The 16,769-nt window shown below is 46.4% G+C and overlaps 1 protein-coding gene across 1 annotated transcript; it reads right to left on the bottom strand.

Annotated features, from left to right (window-relative positions):
• Positions 1-4,615: 4,615 nt before the first annotated feature.
• Positions 4,616-10,428, bottom strand: LOC122445849 (spermadhesin Z13-like). The gene is made up of 4 exons (XM_043475227.1): positions 10,354-10,428; positions 8,000-8,029; positions 6,992-7,133; positions 4,616-5,156 (listed from the first exon to the last, which is right to left on the bottom strand). The coding sequence occupies exons 1-4, from the start codon at positions 10,397-10,399 to the stop codon at positions 4,970-4,972; spliced, it is 405 nt and encodes a 134-aa protein (XP_043331162.1). The 5' UTR covers positions 10,400-10,428; the 3' UTR covers positions 4,616-4,969.
• Between the last annotated feature and the right edge of the window lie 6,341 nt (positions 10,429-16,769).

Here is a 16,769-nt window from a genome sequence, read left to right on the forward strand (position 1 = left end):
TTCCTTACCAATGTGAATATTTTTATTTACATTTCTTGTCTTATTGTATATTAGAAGCAAAACCTTCCAGTGTGATGTTGAAGAGGAGTGGTGAGTGGGGACAGCCTTGCCTGATACCTGATACTAATGGAAAATCTTCGAGGTTTTCATCATTAAGTAAGATGCTGTGTGTGCACGTGTAGTCATGTCCAAATCTTGGGACCCTATGGACTGTAGCCTGCCAGGCTCCTCTGTCCATGGTATTTCCCGGGCAAGAATTTCCCAGGTATTTCCTTTTCCAGGGGATCTTCCCAACCCAGGTATCAAACCTGTGGCTCCTAAACTGCAGGCAATTCTTTACTGCTTGAACCATCAAGGAAGCCCCAAGTAAGATGTTAGCTACAGTGTGTTTTTTTTGCTAGATATTATTGAGCAAGTTGAGAAAGTTTCCATATATTTTATCTGCAAGTTTTTATGATAAGTAAGAGTTGAATTTTCTCAAAGGCTTCGAGAAACACCTTTGTTACAACCATGTGACTTTTCTTTTTCATCATATTGATGCAATGAATTACAGAAATCAATTACAGAAATTGATTTTTAAATGTTTAGCTTTGCATACTTATAATAAATGTCAAATGCCTGAGGTTTATAATTCTTTTTATACACTGTTGGATTCAATACACTAGTATTTTGTTGAGAATGCTTGCCAGAGGATGAGATGGTTGGATGGCATCACCTATCAATGGACATGAGTTTGAGTAAACTCCGGGAGTTGGTGATGGACAGGGAGTCCTGGTGACCATGGGGTTGCAGAGTCGGACATGACTGAACGACTGAACTGAACTGAACTGATCCTGCTTGAGGACAGTTTCTCCTTCCTGAAAACCTTCTGACTAATCCTGATATCAAATGTATATTATGGAAGTGGGTCTGGTAGGATCTTTCTATTGTTAAGTTCTAATCCTGTTACCCTAAAATGTAAATTGTGGGAGTGGGTCTGGTAAAATTTTTACAACCTTGAGACATTCTTTTGATTTACTGTAATAACTAATTTAAAAAGCATGTAATGCCCTCGCTAAAGACTACCGAGGGAGGCGCTCTCCATCCCCCTTCTGATGTCTGTGTCAGAAATTTTCTCTGTCCCTTTTCATACTTTAATAAAACTCTGCTACACAAAAGTTCTTGAGTGATCAAGCCTGGTCCCTGGTCACGAAGCTAAAAATCTTCTTCTTCGGAGATGGAGAATTCAGCACTGTTCACCGTAAGCTATCAATTGTAGAATTATCCATTCAGCTGAATCATGATGTTCTAATCGGGGACCCTCAGAAGCAGGCAGGTGAAACTGGAAGTGTTGTAAGGATGCACTTCTGACCCAGGGGACAGTGTGAACAATGGCAGGAAGATGCCCAAAGTTCTGCTGGGCCCAATATTCCGTGTGTGATGGCTCAGCCCTGAGAAAGCATATAAGGAAGAAGACATTAAGAGGGAGGGAAGGTCAGATGGAAAGGATTTTATAAACTCTAACCAGGCTTCCCTGTCCATGGAATTTTTCCAGGCAAGAGTACTGGAGTGGGTTGCCATTTCCTTCTCCAGGGGACCTTCTTGACCCAGGGATCGAACCCTGGCCCTCCTGCATGGCAGGCAGATTCCTTATCAACTGAGCTACCAGGGAAGCCTCAAACTCTGCTAGTTCAGTTCAGTTCAGTCGCTCAGTCGTGTCTGGCTCTTTGCGACCCCATGAACCGCAGCACGCTAGGCCTCCCTGTCCTAGAGGGGACTCCATCACCAGTCCCCGGAGTCCACCTATAGCCATGTCCATTGAGTCGGTGATGCCGTCCAACCATCTCATCCTCTGTTGTCCCCTTCTCCTCCTGCCTTCAATCTTTCCCAGCATCAGGGTCTTTTCCAATGAGTCAATTCTTCATATGAGGTGGCCTAAGTATTGGAGTTTCAGCTTCAGCATCAGTCCTTCCAATGAACACCTAGGACTGATCTCCTTTAGGATGCACTGGTTGGATCTCCTTGCTGTCCAAGGGACTCTCAAGAGTCTTCTCCAACACCACAGTTCAAAAGCATCAATTCTTCGGTGCTCAGATTTCTTCACAGTCCAGCTCTCACATCCATACATGACCACTGGAAAAACCATAGCCTTGACTAGACGGACCTTTGTTGGCAAAGTAATGTCTCTGCTTTTTAATATACTGTCTCCTAATATCTGCAACATCAGCAAAGAAAACCCACCTCCAGGAAATTCACTTGAGGGAGGGAGATCCCAGCATGGCTCTGAGCCAGCCTCATCAGGCATTGTTGTTCCTGAGGGAGTTGATGACCCAGCTCAAGGTCCATGAAGAGGCCCCCACACCACCCCCTCTGCTCTGAACAGAAGTAAAAGACTTGAAGGCAATTTGATCAGTTCCAGGCCTGCAAGAGGCTGTGCCATTCAGGCGCCACTGTGCTTTTTGATCCTCCTACCATCTGATCTGATAAAACGCAGTATCACCCAACTTTGATGAACCAACAAACAATGTGGGCTTTATGTTTTACTCTTTTCAGAACTTCAAAAGGAACCCTGCCCATCAGCAGATGAATGGATAAGGAAGCTGTGGTACATATACACCATGGAATATTACTCAGCCGTTAAAAAGAATTCATTTGAACCAGTCCTAATGAGATGGATGAAGCTGGAGCCCATTATACAGAGTGAAGTAAGCCAGAAAGATAAAGAACATTACAGCATACTAACACATATATATGGAAGTTAGAAAGGTGATAACGATAACCCTATATGCAAAACAGAAAAAGAGACACAGAAATACAGAACAGATTTTGAACTTTGTGGGAGAATGTGAGGGTGGGATATTTCAAAAGAACAGCACGTATACTATCTATGGTGAAACAGATCACCAGCCCAGGTGGGATGCATGAGACAAGTGCTCGGGCCTGGTGCACTGGGAAGACCCAGAGGAATCGGGTGGAGAGGGAGGTGGGAAGGGGGGATCGGGATTGGGAATACATGTAAATCCATGGCTGATTCATATCAATGTATGACAAAACCCACTGGAAAAAAAAAATTAAAAAAAAAAAAAAAGGTACAAGTATGACAGTACAAGTCATACTAGGCTAGGGGGAATCAAAGAGACACAACACATTCTCATCAAATATTCCTTACCATCAACCATGTTGCCAGAAAGTTTAGCAGAGAGTTGGGCCACATCTCGTTTCCGTTTCTGGGGAGGTTTTCATTGTGAAAGTGAGAGAAATAGTCAATAGGCACAATTCCTGTCTCTAGACAGGCCTCGGACAAAGGAGAATTCCTCTGGTTTTATGTTCATTATATAGGTGTTATGCAGGTATATAGATACATATGTAACCCAGAAGAAACAAGACACAGTCCTCAAAATTGCTTTTTTCCTCATTAATGTTTTGCTGAAAGTTTCCCCCACTTATCAGTTGGGAGAAAATGCTTATTGATTTGACTTACCCAAAGTCTATTTAAGTGGCTCTCCATCCCAGAGATTAGTGACATTTGCCTCATGCCTAAGGGCGGGCAAGCATTGCAAATGAAAACAACAGTCCTTGCAGATTTCAGGAATCAGCTGAGCAAGAGGAAAGACGTCCACTCCTCACCTGTCTGATCACATATTGACCCCATCCCTCCTTCTGTGTCTGTCCCAGTCGTCTGTCTCCTCCACGAAGGGAAGACTTCTTACTCCTGAGCTTTAAAAACTTGTCCATCGAGAGGTTGGATTGGATGGTGACTGCAGCCATGAAATTAAAAGACGCTTACTCCTGGGAAGGAAAGTTATGACCAACCTAGATAGCATATTAAAAAGCAGAGACATTACTTTGCCAACAAAGGTCCATCCAGGCAAGGCTGTGGTTTTTCCAGTGGTCATGTATGGATGTGAGAGCTGGACTGTGAAGAAATCTGAGCACCGAAGAATTGATGCTTTTGAACTGTGGTGTTGGAGAAGACTCTTGAGAGTCCCTTGGACAGCAAGGAGATCCAACCAGTGCATCCTAAAAGAGATCAGTCCTAGGTGTTCATTGGAAGGACTGATGCTGAAGCTGAAACTCCAATACTTTGGCCACCTCATATGAAGAGTTGACTCATTGGAAAAGACCCTGATGCTGGGAAAGACTGAAGGCAGGAGGAGAAGGGGACAACAGAGGATGAGATGGTTGAATGGTATCACCAATTCGATGGGCATGAGTTTGAGTAAACTCAGGGAGTTGGTGATGGACAGGGAGGCCTGGCGTGATGCAATTCATGGGGTCGCAAAGAGTCAGACATGACTGAGCGACTGAACTGAACTGAACTGAACTTATACATATATATATACATATATATATATCTGCTATATATCTACATATTTACTATACACCTACAGACCTGATATATATGTATTGTATATTCCCTGATGGCTCAATGTAAAGAATCCACCTGCAATGAAGGAGATGCAGGAGATGTGAGTTCAATCCCTGGGTCAGGAAGATCCCGTAGAGGGAGCAATGGCAAACCACTCCAATATTCTTGCCTGTAAGACTCCATGGACAGAGGAGCCTGGCGGTCAACAGTCCATGGGGTCGCAAAGAGTCGGACACAACTGAGCACACACATGCAATACTATCTGTACCTCAAATTTAAAATAAATTTATTGGAAAATGCCAAAGGGATTTTAAAAAGATCAAGAAGGGAAATTTTACATTTGGGAGGAAATTTTCACATCATTGAGATGAAAAATAAAATTTGTAAAAGAATTTTCATATCAGGACTTTCCAATTCAGAAACCCGGGGTTTGTAGAAAGGCTGGGATAGAACTGGTGGATGATTCTGGAGAGCTTCAGTGGGTCACCCTGCCTGTCACTCACCCAGTGATGGTCAAGTTTATTTCAACAGTCACATAAGTACCACACACCTAGCTCCCATGGAGCCATTCACGGACAGGGGTGGGGCAGAGCAGCAGGTCTCTGCTGTCTAAAACCAACCCTAAAGCACACGGTGGAAAAGTAATAAGAAGACAGAGACAGGGTGGTTGGGCTTTCTTGTGTATTTGATGGTCATGATATTGGTAGAAGAGTTGTATTCCATGTACGAAGTTTCACAAATCTTCCATGAGCTAGAAGATTCTGGTGGCCCATCTATAATCTCCAGAGACTCTTTATCACAGTTGAGGCTGTTGGAGCAGAGGGAAAAGCAGGCATCAGCCTTTGGAATCGTGGTCCCTCCGGCAGGCAGCCTCCTCGCCTGGACCCGACCCAGTCACATAGCTTTTCTCACCAGACTTCTCAGGCCTGATGCCCACAGGGAAGGAGACTCACCCTTCTGGAGAGGGGCGTCACCCAGGACCCTTCCCTCACACGACTCCACATCTCCCGGGAAGCCCCACTGATGGCTCAGGGAAGCCCACCCAGGCCTTTGGGATCAGGACCCACTGGAGGGCACAGTACGGCCAACCCCGAGGACTGTTTCCATGGATAAGCAGAGTCAGGTGAGGCTCAGATATGAGTGTGTGACTCCACTCCTAGCCCACCCTCTGCACCCCTAGCACAGGGGCCCAGGACCCCCTCTTGGCCTCCAGGATCTGCAGAGTGAGAGGGGCATCCAGCTCTCCCTGCTGTGGGCAAAGTGCACACACGGGTTGTCACACTCCTGCTGAGGTCTCCATCTCCTCCTCCTGCCCATCAGACCTGACCCCCCCCCCGTCTTCCTCTCTCAGCCCCCAGCGTGTGTCCCACCCAGGAGGGAGGTTGGAGCCTCTCTGGGCTAAAATGAGACCTGGAAGGGACATCTCACCAGGACACACCCTTGACACTCTCTAAGTTAGTTTAGCTAACTTTTAGTTAGTTAGCTGTGCCCTCCTCTGTTTAGTTAGGTTGCTCTTAGACTGATTCCTTCCTTGGTGCCAAGGACAGTGAGAACAAAAATAAATCTCTGCAAAAGTGGAGAGGTCAATCAGGGGAAGTTTTTCATATAATCTATCCCTCTGACCATAATAGAAATATGATGCAGGAAATGCCTGCCTCCTTCAACCCTGGCGTGTGGTTTGGGTAGATGGTCTGAGCCCTGCAGTGAGGCAGGCATCTCTAGGTTGTCCTCCTCACACAGAGCAGCTCCTCCAACTAGTGGGAGATCTGACCTCATAGAAGGTCTGGAGGGACAGGGCCTTCGGTCACAAGATAACATCACCTGTCTCAACCACCACCCTGGACGGCATGTGGCCAGCCATAGAAATGTGGCTGCTGCGTTAGTATCTATGAAGACTAACCTGCTATAGAAGTGCTGTAATTTATTGCTATATTGGAAATGCTTTTTGTTGCCACATCATTTTGTTCACTTTTCCTGTTATCATTCACTCTTTCTTTCTTTCAATGGTTCATTCATTCATTTATTCATTCATTAGTTAAAAAATTATTCCCTGACCCCCCAAAGATTAGGCTGCTTTCTCTAGAGCAAATTTAGACATCAGCAGGAGTGATGTTATGCTGTCAATTCCCCCAGAGTTTTGCACGGATTAATGGATGGGGCACAAATCCGAGAAGGATCTGCCCAGCTGTGGACAGAGTCAGAGCAGGGGTTTCAGGTGTGATGGAAACGTTCTTCCTCCAGTGAAATCATGCACTAGGAAATGAGGACACTAAGCAGCAGGTGGTGAGTCTGGGAGAGGCGGGAGGTGCCTTCCAGGCAGAGGGGACAGTGTGAGCAAAGGCTCAGAGCTGCCCGACAGTCTGGGGGGTCCACAGCTCAGAGTGTGCTGGCTCAGCTCAGAGATGGGGCAGGGGGAGAAGAGGTGAGAAGGGAGGGGAGATCGGGGTCCCCTGCAGGGATCTGAAAGCCATGCAAGGAGGGTCCGCTTTATGCAGAGGTCAGGGGGCCATGCAGGGTCACCAGCAGGAGTGAGCTGGAGTCAGGATGTGTCTGGATGTGTGTGCTGGGTGGTGCAGGGGGAAATGGAAGGGGCAAAGAGGGACACCTTCCCATAAAACCACAACATCAGCAAAGAACACTTACTAGAGATGGCGTACTTCCAAAAGAACTTTGTAACCTGGGTCCATGTTGATGATCCAGAGGCATTCCGTGTGCTGTCCCAGATAGGGGAGGATCACTCCAAATTCCTCTTCATAAAAGCCCCCACACAAATTTTTATCTTTAACTGAAGAGAGAATTCCAGGTGCCCAGGAGCAACACCAGGCCAGCAGGGAAGGTACCACCCCTGGGCGCCACACCACTGTACATGGTCCTAACTTCCCCTTCCGCCCATCACAAAGGAACCTCCAGGGTCTAAGTCTGGAGTCCCCTAAAAGTGAATCTTATCTTGTACTCGGCAGAACAGAGCAAACCCACGCACATGTTACTGCAATTTGCTCTGACACCTGAAAATAGAAGAACTTCACACTTGCATGATGAAACATTTTTCATCAAGTGAGGATAAAGTCACTACTTTCCTCAGGGGTGTTTATCATCAAAAGACTTCTTATTTGTAAAAAATGCTCAGCGAGTACCTGGGCCAGAAGTCACAGGGAAATCAATCGATCATCAATCGATCAATTATCAATCATCAGTCAGCCCTCTCATCAGGAGGAAGCCTGTCCCTCTGCCCAGCACCCCTCCTGATGCCAGCACACCCTCTGCCTGGACACGGTGATGCCCCTTCGCCCTCCAGGCTCTGGCCATCGGAGGCGGTTCCGTCATCCTGAGACACCTGTGCTGTGGACAGGTGGTCCCATGCCTGCCTAGTGAGGCTGTGCGGGCAGGAGGGCAGAGGAGGCTTTTGGGCTGTGGAGGAGGGAAGGTGGGGAGGGCAGGAGGAGCACGGTGGGAGTCACGAGAGGTCAGGGGGTATGGGACCCTAAGGACTGTTAAAACCGAGGCCGACAGTCAGCTCTGGAAATGCCAAGTTCCTTTGACCAAAATGGTGAACTGGTACCAGTGTTTCCGGGAGAGTTATTCAGACTGCAACCCCCAAGCACTTCTCTGTGTGATGAGCAGGAAAGGATGAAATAATATCTGTGCACTTACAGGGAAGCCCATCAGTTGAATCCAGTGTGGCTGAAAAACAAAACAACAACAACAAAAAAAAAAACCCCAGAAAGTCAAGATGACAAGGTGGACGTTACGGAAGAGTCAAGCCTTTTGCAGAGACAATGCGGAGAAGGGCTGAGTCTCAAGGGAGGTGCAGAGCACAGACAGGAAAGCATGGCCGTCCTCGTCCCCGGGACGAACCTGGTCTCACAGGGGCAGGGCAGCATGGAGGTCTGGCCCTCCACCTTCGAGACTCCCTCATCCAGCTGCTTTCTCCTTGTCTCTCCAATTCCACCACGTCTTCTGTGATGCCCCCTCTCCGGAGCCAGAGGTCAGCACTCAGGATGCTGACCCACCTGTCCTGATTTCCCCAGGAATTTCCAGTCTGAGCATTGTAAGACCCTCTCCTGAGAAACCTCTCCAACCTGGTCACAACTAGACATTTCATCACTCTAATGAATGTGAACTGTTTGGACAATTCTTTACTGAGGTCAGTGACCAGTTTGAGGTTGAACAAAATGAAATTGATTTTCCACTGGAGAGAAGTGAACCATCTGAGTTTATGAAGTTTCACTGTATCAGGGAACTGAGTCTGGGGCTTGGGTCAAGGGTGCTGATCCAGCCCCTCAGGCTCCACCGTTGATGAGACCCTGGCTTGTCCTCACGATGTGACCAGTGGGTACAGATAGTACAGGAATCAGATGGCCCTGGGGCTCAGAGCTGCTCGGATGAGAGCTGGATGGCTTTAGACAAGGCATTTATTGTCACAAACCTCAGTCCATGCACCTGTAAACTGGAAATTTAATAGTAACAGCCTCCTTGGTTCCAGAGGACAGTCCACGCATACACAGCTCAGCGTCCAGCCCAGAGAGGCTGTCCACTACGCTCCCCGCCACTGTCAAGCTCCCACCACATTTATCTCCTTCCCCATAGACACTGCTTTCCTCAGTAAATTGAAACCAACAAGTGCTCTGGAAGCTATGTGACCAGAGATGTCAACCAGGACACTGGGGTCCATCTCCAGCTGCCCGTCCTGAGTACTGAAGTGGCATAGGATTGGGGGCCACAGAGGAAACCTACCCACCCTGGAGTGTCCATCTCGTCTGCTCTGAAAAATACAAATCGAGGTTTCTCTGAAAGCAGATCTCAAGGGCAGAATCACACATCTTCCCATCATGGACCCACACGTACAGTGACCTCCTCTGATCTAGAATCTGAGGTCCCAGCTTTGAAGCCAGGGAACCAGCAGCCCCTTGGGGGAGTTCAGGACACGTCACCCCAAAACATGCCATCCTGATCTGTTGATTTGAACTGATGGTGCTTGAGAAACAGCAGGTGCAGGAAGGGCTCTGATGGACTGTTTCTACCTACAAGCTGCCCACAAAGTGTCCCAGGAGAGAACCGTGAGGCCCCCAGACTAGGGAGACGGGAAGGTCCTGATCACAGGAGACTGGGATAAATGCTAAGAGGGATCTGTGCTCACACGCTGACAGCACAAGCCCGTCCTTCCACCTGCCTCCCACCCAGCTCCTAGTCATGACCACAGTTGCCTGCAGGGGAGCAGGGGATGGGGAGGGAAGCAGAGTGTGGGCTGATGAAAAGAGCAGTCTGAGCAGAAAAGGGGAGAGAAGAGGGAAGGACAGAATGAGACCCACACAGAGCAAGGAAAGAAGGACACAGAGGCTTCCCTGAGGGCACAGCCGCCCCCTTCTTTCCCTCCAGCACCAAGAATCCTCATGGATCCCTCTGTGTTCAGTGCAGGCCCAGCGCCCAGCCCCCTGCAAGGCTAAGACCCCAGTCAGGACGTCCTCAGCCCTGCTGGGAGCTGCTGCTCCTGCTGGTCAACCCAGAGTTCGTGTTGCTGCCACATCTCCCTCCCGGGGGGCAGAGGCAGAGCACCCCATCTGTCCTGGGACTTCTCCAGGGGCCCCTGTTTCCCCTTGGATGCCCCCTCCAATCAGATGCAGCCTGAGTCCCACCTCCAGCACCCACACCATCACACTTCCAAGACCCCTGCAAAGCTGCCCACAACTGGTTCACCTCGTCCAGGTCTGGACTGAGGACTGGCTGTCCCATCGGGCATCCCAGGGGCTATTGGCATAAGGGGAGGCAAAGGGCCCAGAAAACACATGTCAGAACAAGGAGGGAGAGCCCAGAAAATGTCTGAGAGTCATTATATGCTCAGCCGTGGGTCATGGCCATCCTGATGGACCCTCCTCCTCCAGGCCAGGCTGAGGGCGGCATCTCCTTGGAGGAGGGCGGCTTGCAGACCCTCTTCCGTGACAACAAGCAAACTGCACAGAATCTCTAGGTGAACAGGAAGCAGAGAGGCCCCAGGGGCCAGGCTTTACCTGTGCTGAGCAGCAAGGCCCAAGGGATGGCGCTGAACAGCTTCATCTTCACAGCCTGGCCCCGGCCTCAGCAGTGAGCCTGGCCCCGGAGGCCTGGGGCTATATACACACAGCGGCTGACACCTGATCTCCTCCTCCCCTGGAGCCCAGCCATGCAGGGCTACGGGAACCCCGGGTTCTCTAGGAGAAGGGGACTGCCTGCTGCTTCCCCCCTTGTATTCACCAGAGATTTTCTGTGTCCGTTCCCACCCGGACTGGGAAATGATGACCTGCTCCTTCCCTCCCTCTCCTGTCTTTGTGGTCCTCGATGGAGGCTGACAAATTAGCCACAGACCACCAGGATGCCCTGTTTGCAGGGCCCTCTTCCCTGGGATCCAGCTACCGCAAGTCCACCCCTGGTTCCTTCCTAAATCTCAATACGACTTGGATGGAGAGGAACTGAGACCCAGAGAGACCAAGGGACTTGCCCACATCCCAGGGCGCCAGTGGCAGAAGCAGGACCAGTCTGACGTCCTGGCTGCCTGGTCTTAAGAGCCCTCCTGCATCACTCAGGGCAAAGGCAGGTAAACAGACCCACCTCTGTGTGGGTCATGATTGGTGGGGCAGCTGGAGGACATGTTAGCCTGTGTGTGGTGTGTCCACAAGGGAGAAAGGTATGCACATGTTGACATTTGTTCTATTTTTATACCAAGACCCACATGGTTCAGATTAGTGAGGGTGTTACAGTTACAAGAACCCAGAAGAGCTCCTTGTTGAAAACATGCATCAGAATCTCAGCATGTGGAGGATGTATCAGCCAACTTTCTACCAGGTAATGAAAACCAAGGAAATGAAAACATGTCCACACAGAATACTGTGCATGAATATTCATAGTTGCCTTATTCATATCAAAGAGTGGTAAAAACCCAAATGTCCATCCGTTCATCGTCGAATGCATAAATTAAACAGGGTCTGTCTATACAACAGAAGTCATTCTCCCATTTAAAGGAACAGCAGTCCAATAGCATTTCAAGGACCATTACAATTACATACCAACCAGAACACAATGTCCGTATTCCTGACGTTACGCAACTCTGAATTTTATTAAATTTTTCAAAATTTCTGGCTGATTAAGAATGCTTATGAAACATCTTTTAAAATGTGCATTTCTCCAACTGCCAGTGAGTTTGGTCTCTTTTCCATATGTCTCTAGCTCAGCTGTAGTCCTTTGGTGAAATGCCTGTTTGTGCGTATCTTTGGGCCAGTTTGTATTACTATTGCATCACTCACTTTTCCTTATGGGTTGTAGAAACTTCCTGTTCTTTCTAAGTCATATCTTTCTTTACAGAAGCCCTAATGGGCTCACAGTGGGAGAAACATTCCACCTCCAGCAGAGCCCAGGGAAACTGCCTGAGCCAGCTGGTCATTCAAGCTCTCCTGGCTCTTGAATGGAGGAGGAGGCTGATTAGACAGGGTCTCCCTCTCAGAAAACAATGCTGGTTCTGCACCAGTGGTTAAGCTCCCTGGTTGTGACTACGATAACATGCAATAATTCCTCACAGTTCCCCTGCCATCTAGAATCTCTCTTCCTTAATCATTTCCAGATTCCTTTCACAGTCCCCTACACACAGAATGCTTCCTGGCCCTGGTCTGTGGAGAGGTCAAGGAGCTGCCCACGGATGGAAGTGCCTGGATGGAGGGAATGCAGGAACCATGGAAGGAAGGCAGTTCCTCATCTTACATCCGAGCCCAAGCAGCCTGTCTTCATCCTACGTCATCCCACATCAGGCCCACTGTCCTCCCCGGAAGTGTCCATGCAGGGCTGTGGCTGCCTGGGGGGAAAAAACCAACAGTTTCTTTTCTAGGGGCACTCAGGAATCAAAGTCTTAGGTTCCTAAATTCACAAGACCCTCTGGAGAAAATTTATGGGGTAACAGCAGCTTTTGAGGACTTCCGTCCCTCAGATGTTTGTCCCAAAGCTCACGTCTGGTTTCTGAGGCTCCTAAACAAGCCTGGTCTCCTGGCTTCTAAGCGCTTTCCCTTGGACTGCTCCCCTGCACGCTGTCCTCTCCTCTCCATGAGATGCACTGGATGTCTGCACCTGGCTCAGAGACCCTCTAAGTACCTCCCACTCCATCAGAGCTTCCCAGCGCTCTCTTTCTAGACCGTCCCGTGGGTAGGCATCGTCTCCTTCTCAGTGACCACGCTTTTATTCTCAGGGAGGAGCTGAAGGGTCTGCTGGGCATTTTGTAAGCTGCCTCCCCAGAACCACAGGTTTATTCAGTGTCTATTCCCCTTGGGTGTGCCACGGGCTTTGGGAGAAGCTGATCCCAGACCCAGCTCTGAGAACTGGCCTCAATGGTGAAGGAGGTGGTGTAAGTGTCCCCGGGAAGCTCCCTGTCCAGGTGATGGTGCAAGAATAAGCATGTCCCCAAGTGAAGGGACAGGGAAGGTCTGGCTGCAGGGGAGGTGGGAGAGGTCTGCTCCACGTCCTCCCAACTGAGGGTGAAGCCAAGTCACAAGGGAAGCAGCACAAGAGGATGGTGGGCTGCCAGTCCAGAGTCACTGGGCAAGCTCGCCCCAAAGCCCCTTCCCTTCCAGTTCCAGGAGGCACTGCCTGTCCTTGTGGTTGAAGGGGTTCGAGATGGCATGTCAGTCACTCGAAGGAGGAAATATCCTCACCCCTTCAAGGTGCCATGAATCCCAGAACAAAAAAGTGTTCCTAAAATTTCTTAGAGAGTCTTAAAAAAAGATTCTAGCCCCTTTTCGAAACCCCAAGCTGGCAAACCTGTTCCGGCTGTGTGTGTGTGTGTGTGTGTGTGTGTGTGTGTGTGTGGAGTAAAAGCAAAAATTTTAAATCCTGCAACAGAAAATTGACCAAGGGTGATGCCAGCCATTGTGTATTGCTTGTAATGTAATGGAATTCCTTCCAAAGACTCATCAGTAAAGAAGCCATCTTGCTGGACGTTTTTCATAGCTGCACTTTATGATGTTAAGCTTGTACCTGTCGGTGAGTAGTTTCTAAGAGTTTTATTTGACATCATTAATAGTTAACAGAATTTTGTTTCATTCGTTTTGAATATATTGATGTGTCATTATAGATTTTATATTTATTCTGTTAATGATAAGTTCCTCTAAATAGTTTTTTTTAAATTAATTAATTTATTTATTTCAGTGGGTTTTGTCATACATTGATATGAATCAGCCAGAGATTTACACGTATTCCCCATCCCGATCCCCCCTCCCCCCACCCTCTCCACCCGATTCCTTTGGGTCTTCCCAGTGCACCAGGCCCGAGCACTTGTCTCATGCATCCCACCTGGGCTGGTGATCTGTTTCACCATAGATAATATACATGCTGTTCTTTCACAACATCCCACCCTCACCTTCTCCCATAGAGTTCAAAAGTCTGTTCTGTACTTCTGTGTCTCTTTTTCTGTTTTGCATATAGGGTTATCGTACCATCTTTCTAAATTCCATATATATGTGTTAGTATGCTGTAATGTTCTTTATCTTTCTGGCTTACTTCACTCTGTATAAGGGGCTCCAGTTTCATCCATCTCATTAGGACTGGTTCAAATGAATTCTTTTTAACGGCTGAGTAATATTCCATGGTGTATATGTACCACAGCTTCCTTATCCATTCATCTGCTGATGGGCATCTAGGTTGCTTCCATGTCCTGGCTATTATAAACAGTGCTGCGATGAACATTGGGGTGCACGTGTCTCTTTCAGATCTGGTTTCCTCAGTGTGTATGCCCAGAAGTGGGATTGCTGGGTCATATGGCAGTTCTATTTCCAGTTTTTTAAGAAATCTCCACACTGTTTTCCATAGCGGTTGTACTAGTTTGCATTCCCACCACAGTGTAAGAGGGTTCCCTTTTCTCCACACCCTCTCCAGCATTTATTGCTTGTAGACTTTTGGATAGCAGCCATCCTGACTGGCGTGTAATGGTACCTCATTGTGGTTTTGATTTGCATTTCTCTGATAATGAGTGATGTTGAGCATCTTTTCATGTGTTTGTTAGCCATCTGTATGTCTTCTTTGGAGAAATGTCTGTTTAGTTCTTTGGCCCATTTTTTGATTGGGTCATTTATTTTTCTGGAATTGAGCTGCAGGAGTTGCTTGTATATTTTTGAGATTAATCCTTTGTCTGTTTCTTCATTTGCTATTATTTTCTCCCAATCTGAGGGCTGTCTTTTCACCTTACTTATAGTTTCCTTTGTAGTGCAAAAGCTTTTAAGTTTCATTAGGTCCCATTTGTTTAGTTTTGCTTTTCATTTCCAATATTCTGGGAGGTGGGTCATAGAGGATCTTGCTGTGATTTATGTCGGAGAGTGTTTTGCTATGTTCTCCTCTAGGAGTTTTATAGTTTCTGGTCTTACATTTAGATCTTTAATCCATTTTGAGTTTATTTTTGTGTATGGTGTTAGAAAGTGTTCTAGTTTCATTCTTTTACAAGTGGTTGACCAGCTTTTCCCAGCACCACTTGTTAAAGAGGTTGTCTTTTTTCCATTGTATATCCTTGCCTCCTTTGTCAAAGATAAGGTGTCCATAAGTTCGTGGATTTATCTCTGGGCTTTCTATTCTGTTCCATTGATCTATATTTCTGTCTTTGTGCCAGTACCATACTGTCTTGATGACTGTGGCTTTGTAGTAGAGTCTGAAGTCAGGCAGGTTGATTCCTCCAGTTCCATTCTTCTTTCTCAAGATTACTTTGGCTATTCGAGGTTTTTTGTATTTCCATACAAATTGTGAAATTATTTGTTCTAGTTCTGTGAAAAATACCGTTGGTAGCTTGATAGGGATTGCATTGAATCTATAGACTGCTTTGGGTAGAATAGCCATTTTGACAATATTGATTCTTCCAATCCATGAACACGGTATGTTTCTCCATCTGTTTGTGTCCTCTTTGATTTCTTTCATCAGTGTTTTATAGTTTTCTATGTATAGGTCTTTTGTTTCTTTAGGTAGATATACTCCTAAGTATTTTATTCTTTTTGTTGCAATGGTGAATGGTATTGTTTCCTTAATTTCTCTTTCTGTTTTTTCATTGTTAGTATATAGGAATGCAAGGGATTTCTGTGTGTTAATTTTATATCCTGCAACTTTACTATATTCATTGATTAGCTCTAGTAATTTTCTGGTAGAGTCTTTAGGGTTTTCTATGTAGAGGATCATGTCATCTGCAAACAGTGAGAGTTTCACTTCTTCTTTTCCTATCTGGATTCCTTTTACTTCTTTTTCTGCTCTGATTGCTGTGGCCAAAACTTCCAACACTATGTTGAACAGTAGTGGTGAGAGTGGGCACCCTTGTCTTGTTCCTGATTTCAGGGGAAATGCTTTCAATTTTTCACCATTGAGGGTGATGCTTGCTGTGGGTTTGTCATATATAGCTTTTATTATGTTGAGGTATGTTCCTTCTATTCCTGCTTTTGGAGAGTTTTAATTATAAATGAGTGTTGAATTTTGTCAAAGGCTTTTCTCTGCATCTATTGAGATAATCATATGTTTTTTATCTTTCAATTTGTTAATGTGGTGTATTACATTGATTGATTTGTGGATATTAAAGAATCCTTGCATTCCTGGGATAAAGCCCACTTGGTCATGATGTATGATTTTTTAATATGTTGTTGGATTCTGTTTGCTAGAATTTTGTTAAGATTTTTGCATCTATGTTCATCAGTGATATTGGCCTGTAGTTTTCTTTTTTTGTGGCATCTTTGTCTGGTTTTGGAATTAGGGTGATGGTGGCCTCATAGAATGAGTTTGGAAGTTACCTTCTTCTGCAATTTTCTGGAAGAGTTTGAGTAAGATAGGTGTTAGCTCTTCTCTAAATTTTTGGTAGAATTCAGCTGTGAAGCCATCTGGTCCTGGGCTTTTGTTTGCTGGAAGATTTTTGATTACAGTTTCGATTTCCTTGCTTGTGATGGGTCTGTTAAGATCTTCTATTTCTTCCTGGTTCAGTTTTGGAAAGTTATACTTTTCTAAGAATTTGTCCATTTCATCCAAGTTGTCCATTTTATTGGCATAGAGCTGCTGGTAGTAGTCTCTTATGATCCTTTGTATTTCAGTGTTGTCTGTTGTGATCTCTCCATTTTCATTTCTAATTTTGTTAATTTGGTTCTTCTCTCTTTGTTTCTTAATGAGTCTTGCTAATGGTTCATCAATTTTGTTTATTGTTTCAAAAAACCAGCTATTAGCTTTGTTGATTTTTGCTATGGTCTCTTTAGTTTCTTTTGCATTTATTTCTGCCCTAATTTTTAAGATTTCTTTCCTTCTGCTAACCCTGGGGTTCTTCATTTCTTCCTTCTCTAATTGCTTTAGGTGTAGAGTTAGGTTATTTGGCTTTTTTCTTGTTTCTTGATGTAAGCCTGTAATGCTATGAACCTTCCCCTTAGCACTGCTTTTACAGTGTCCCATAGGTTTTGGGTTG

The sequence above is a fragment of the Cervus canadensis genome, chromosome 8, assembly GCF_019320065.1.
Source record: "Cervus canadensis isolate Bull #8, Minnesota chromosome 8, ASM1932006v1, whole genome shotgun sequence".
In the NCBI taxonomy this organism is placed as follows: domain Eukaryota; kingdom Metazoa; phylum Chordata; class Mammalia; order Artiodactyla; family Cervidae; genus Cervus; species Cervus canadensis.

What these genes read in the sequence shown, in the direction of transcription:
- LOC122445849 (XM_043475227.1), bottom strand. Translation starts at nt 10,399, where the DNA reads ATGAAGCTGTTCAGCGCCATCCCTTGGGCCTTGCTGCTCAGCACAG. An exon ending in GGCCTTGCTGCTCAGCACAG is followed by an intron (nt 8,030 to 10,353) that starts GTAAAGCCTGGC and finishes TTTGTTTTTCAG; the next exon opens with CCACACTGGATTCAACTGAT. An exon ending in TTCAACTGATGGGCTTCCCT is followed by an intron (nt 7,134 to 7,999) that starts GTAAGTGCACAG and finishes TTCTCTCTTCAG; the next exon opens with TTAAAGATAAAAATTTGTGT.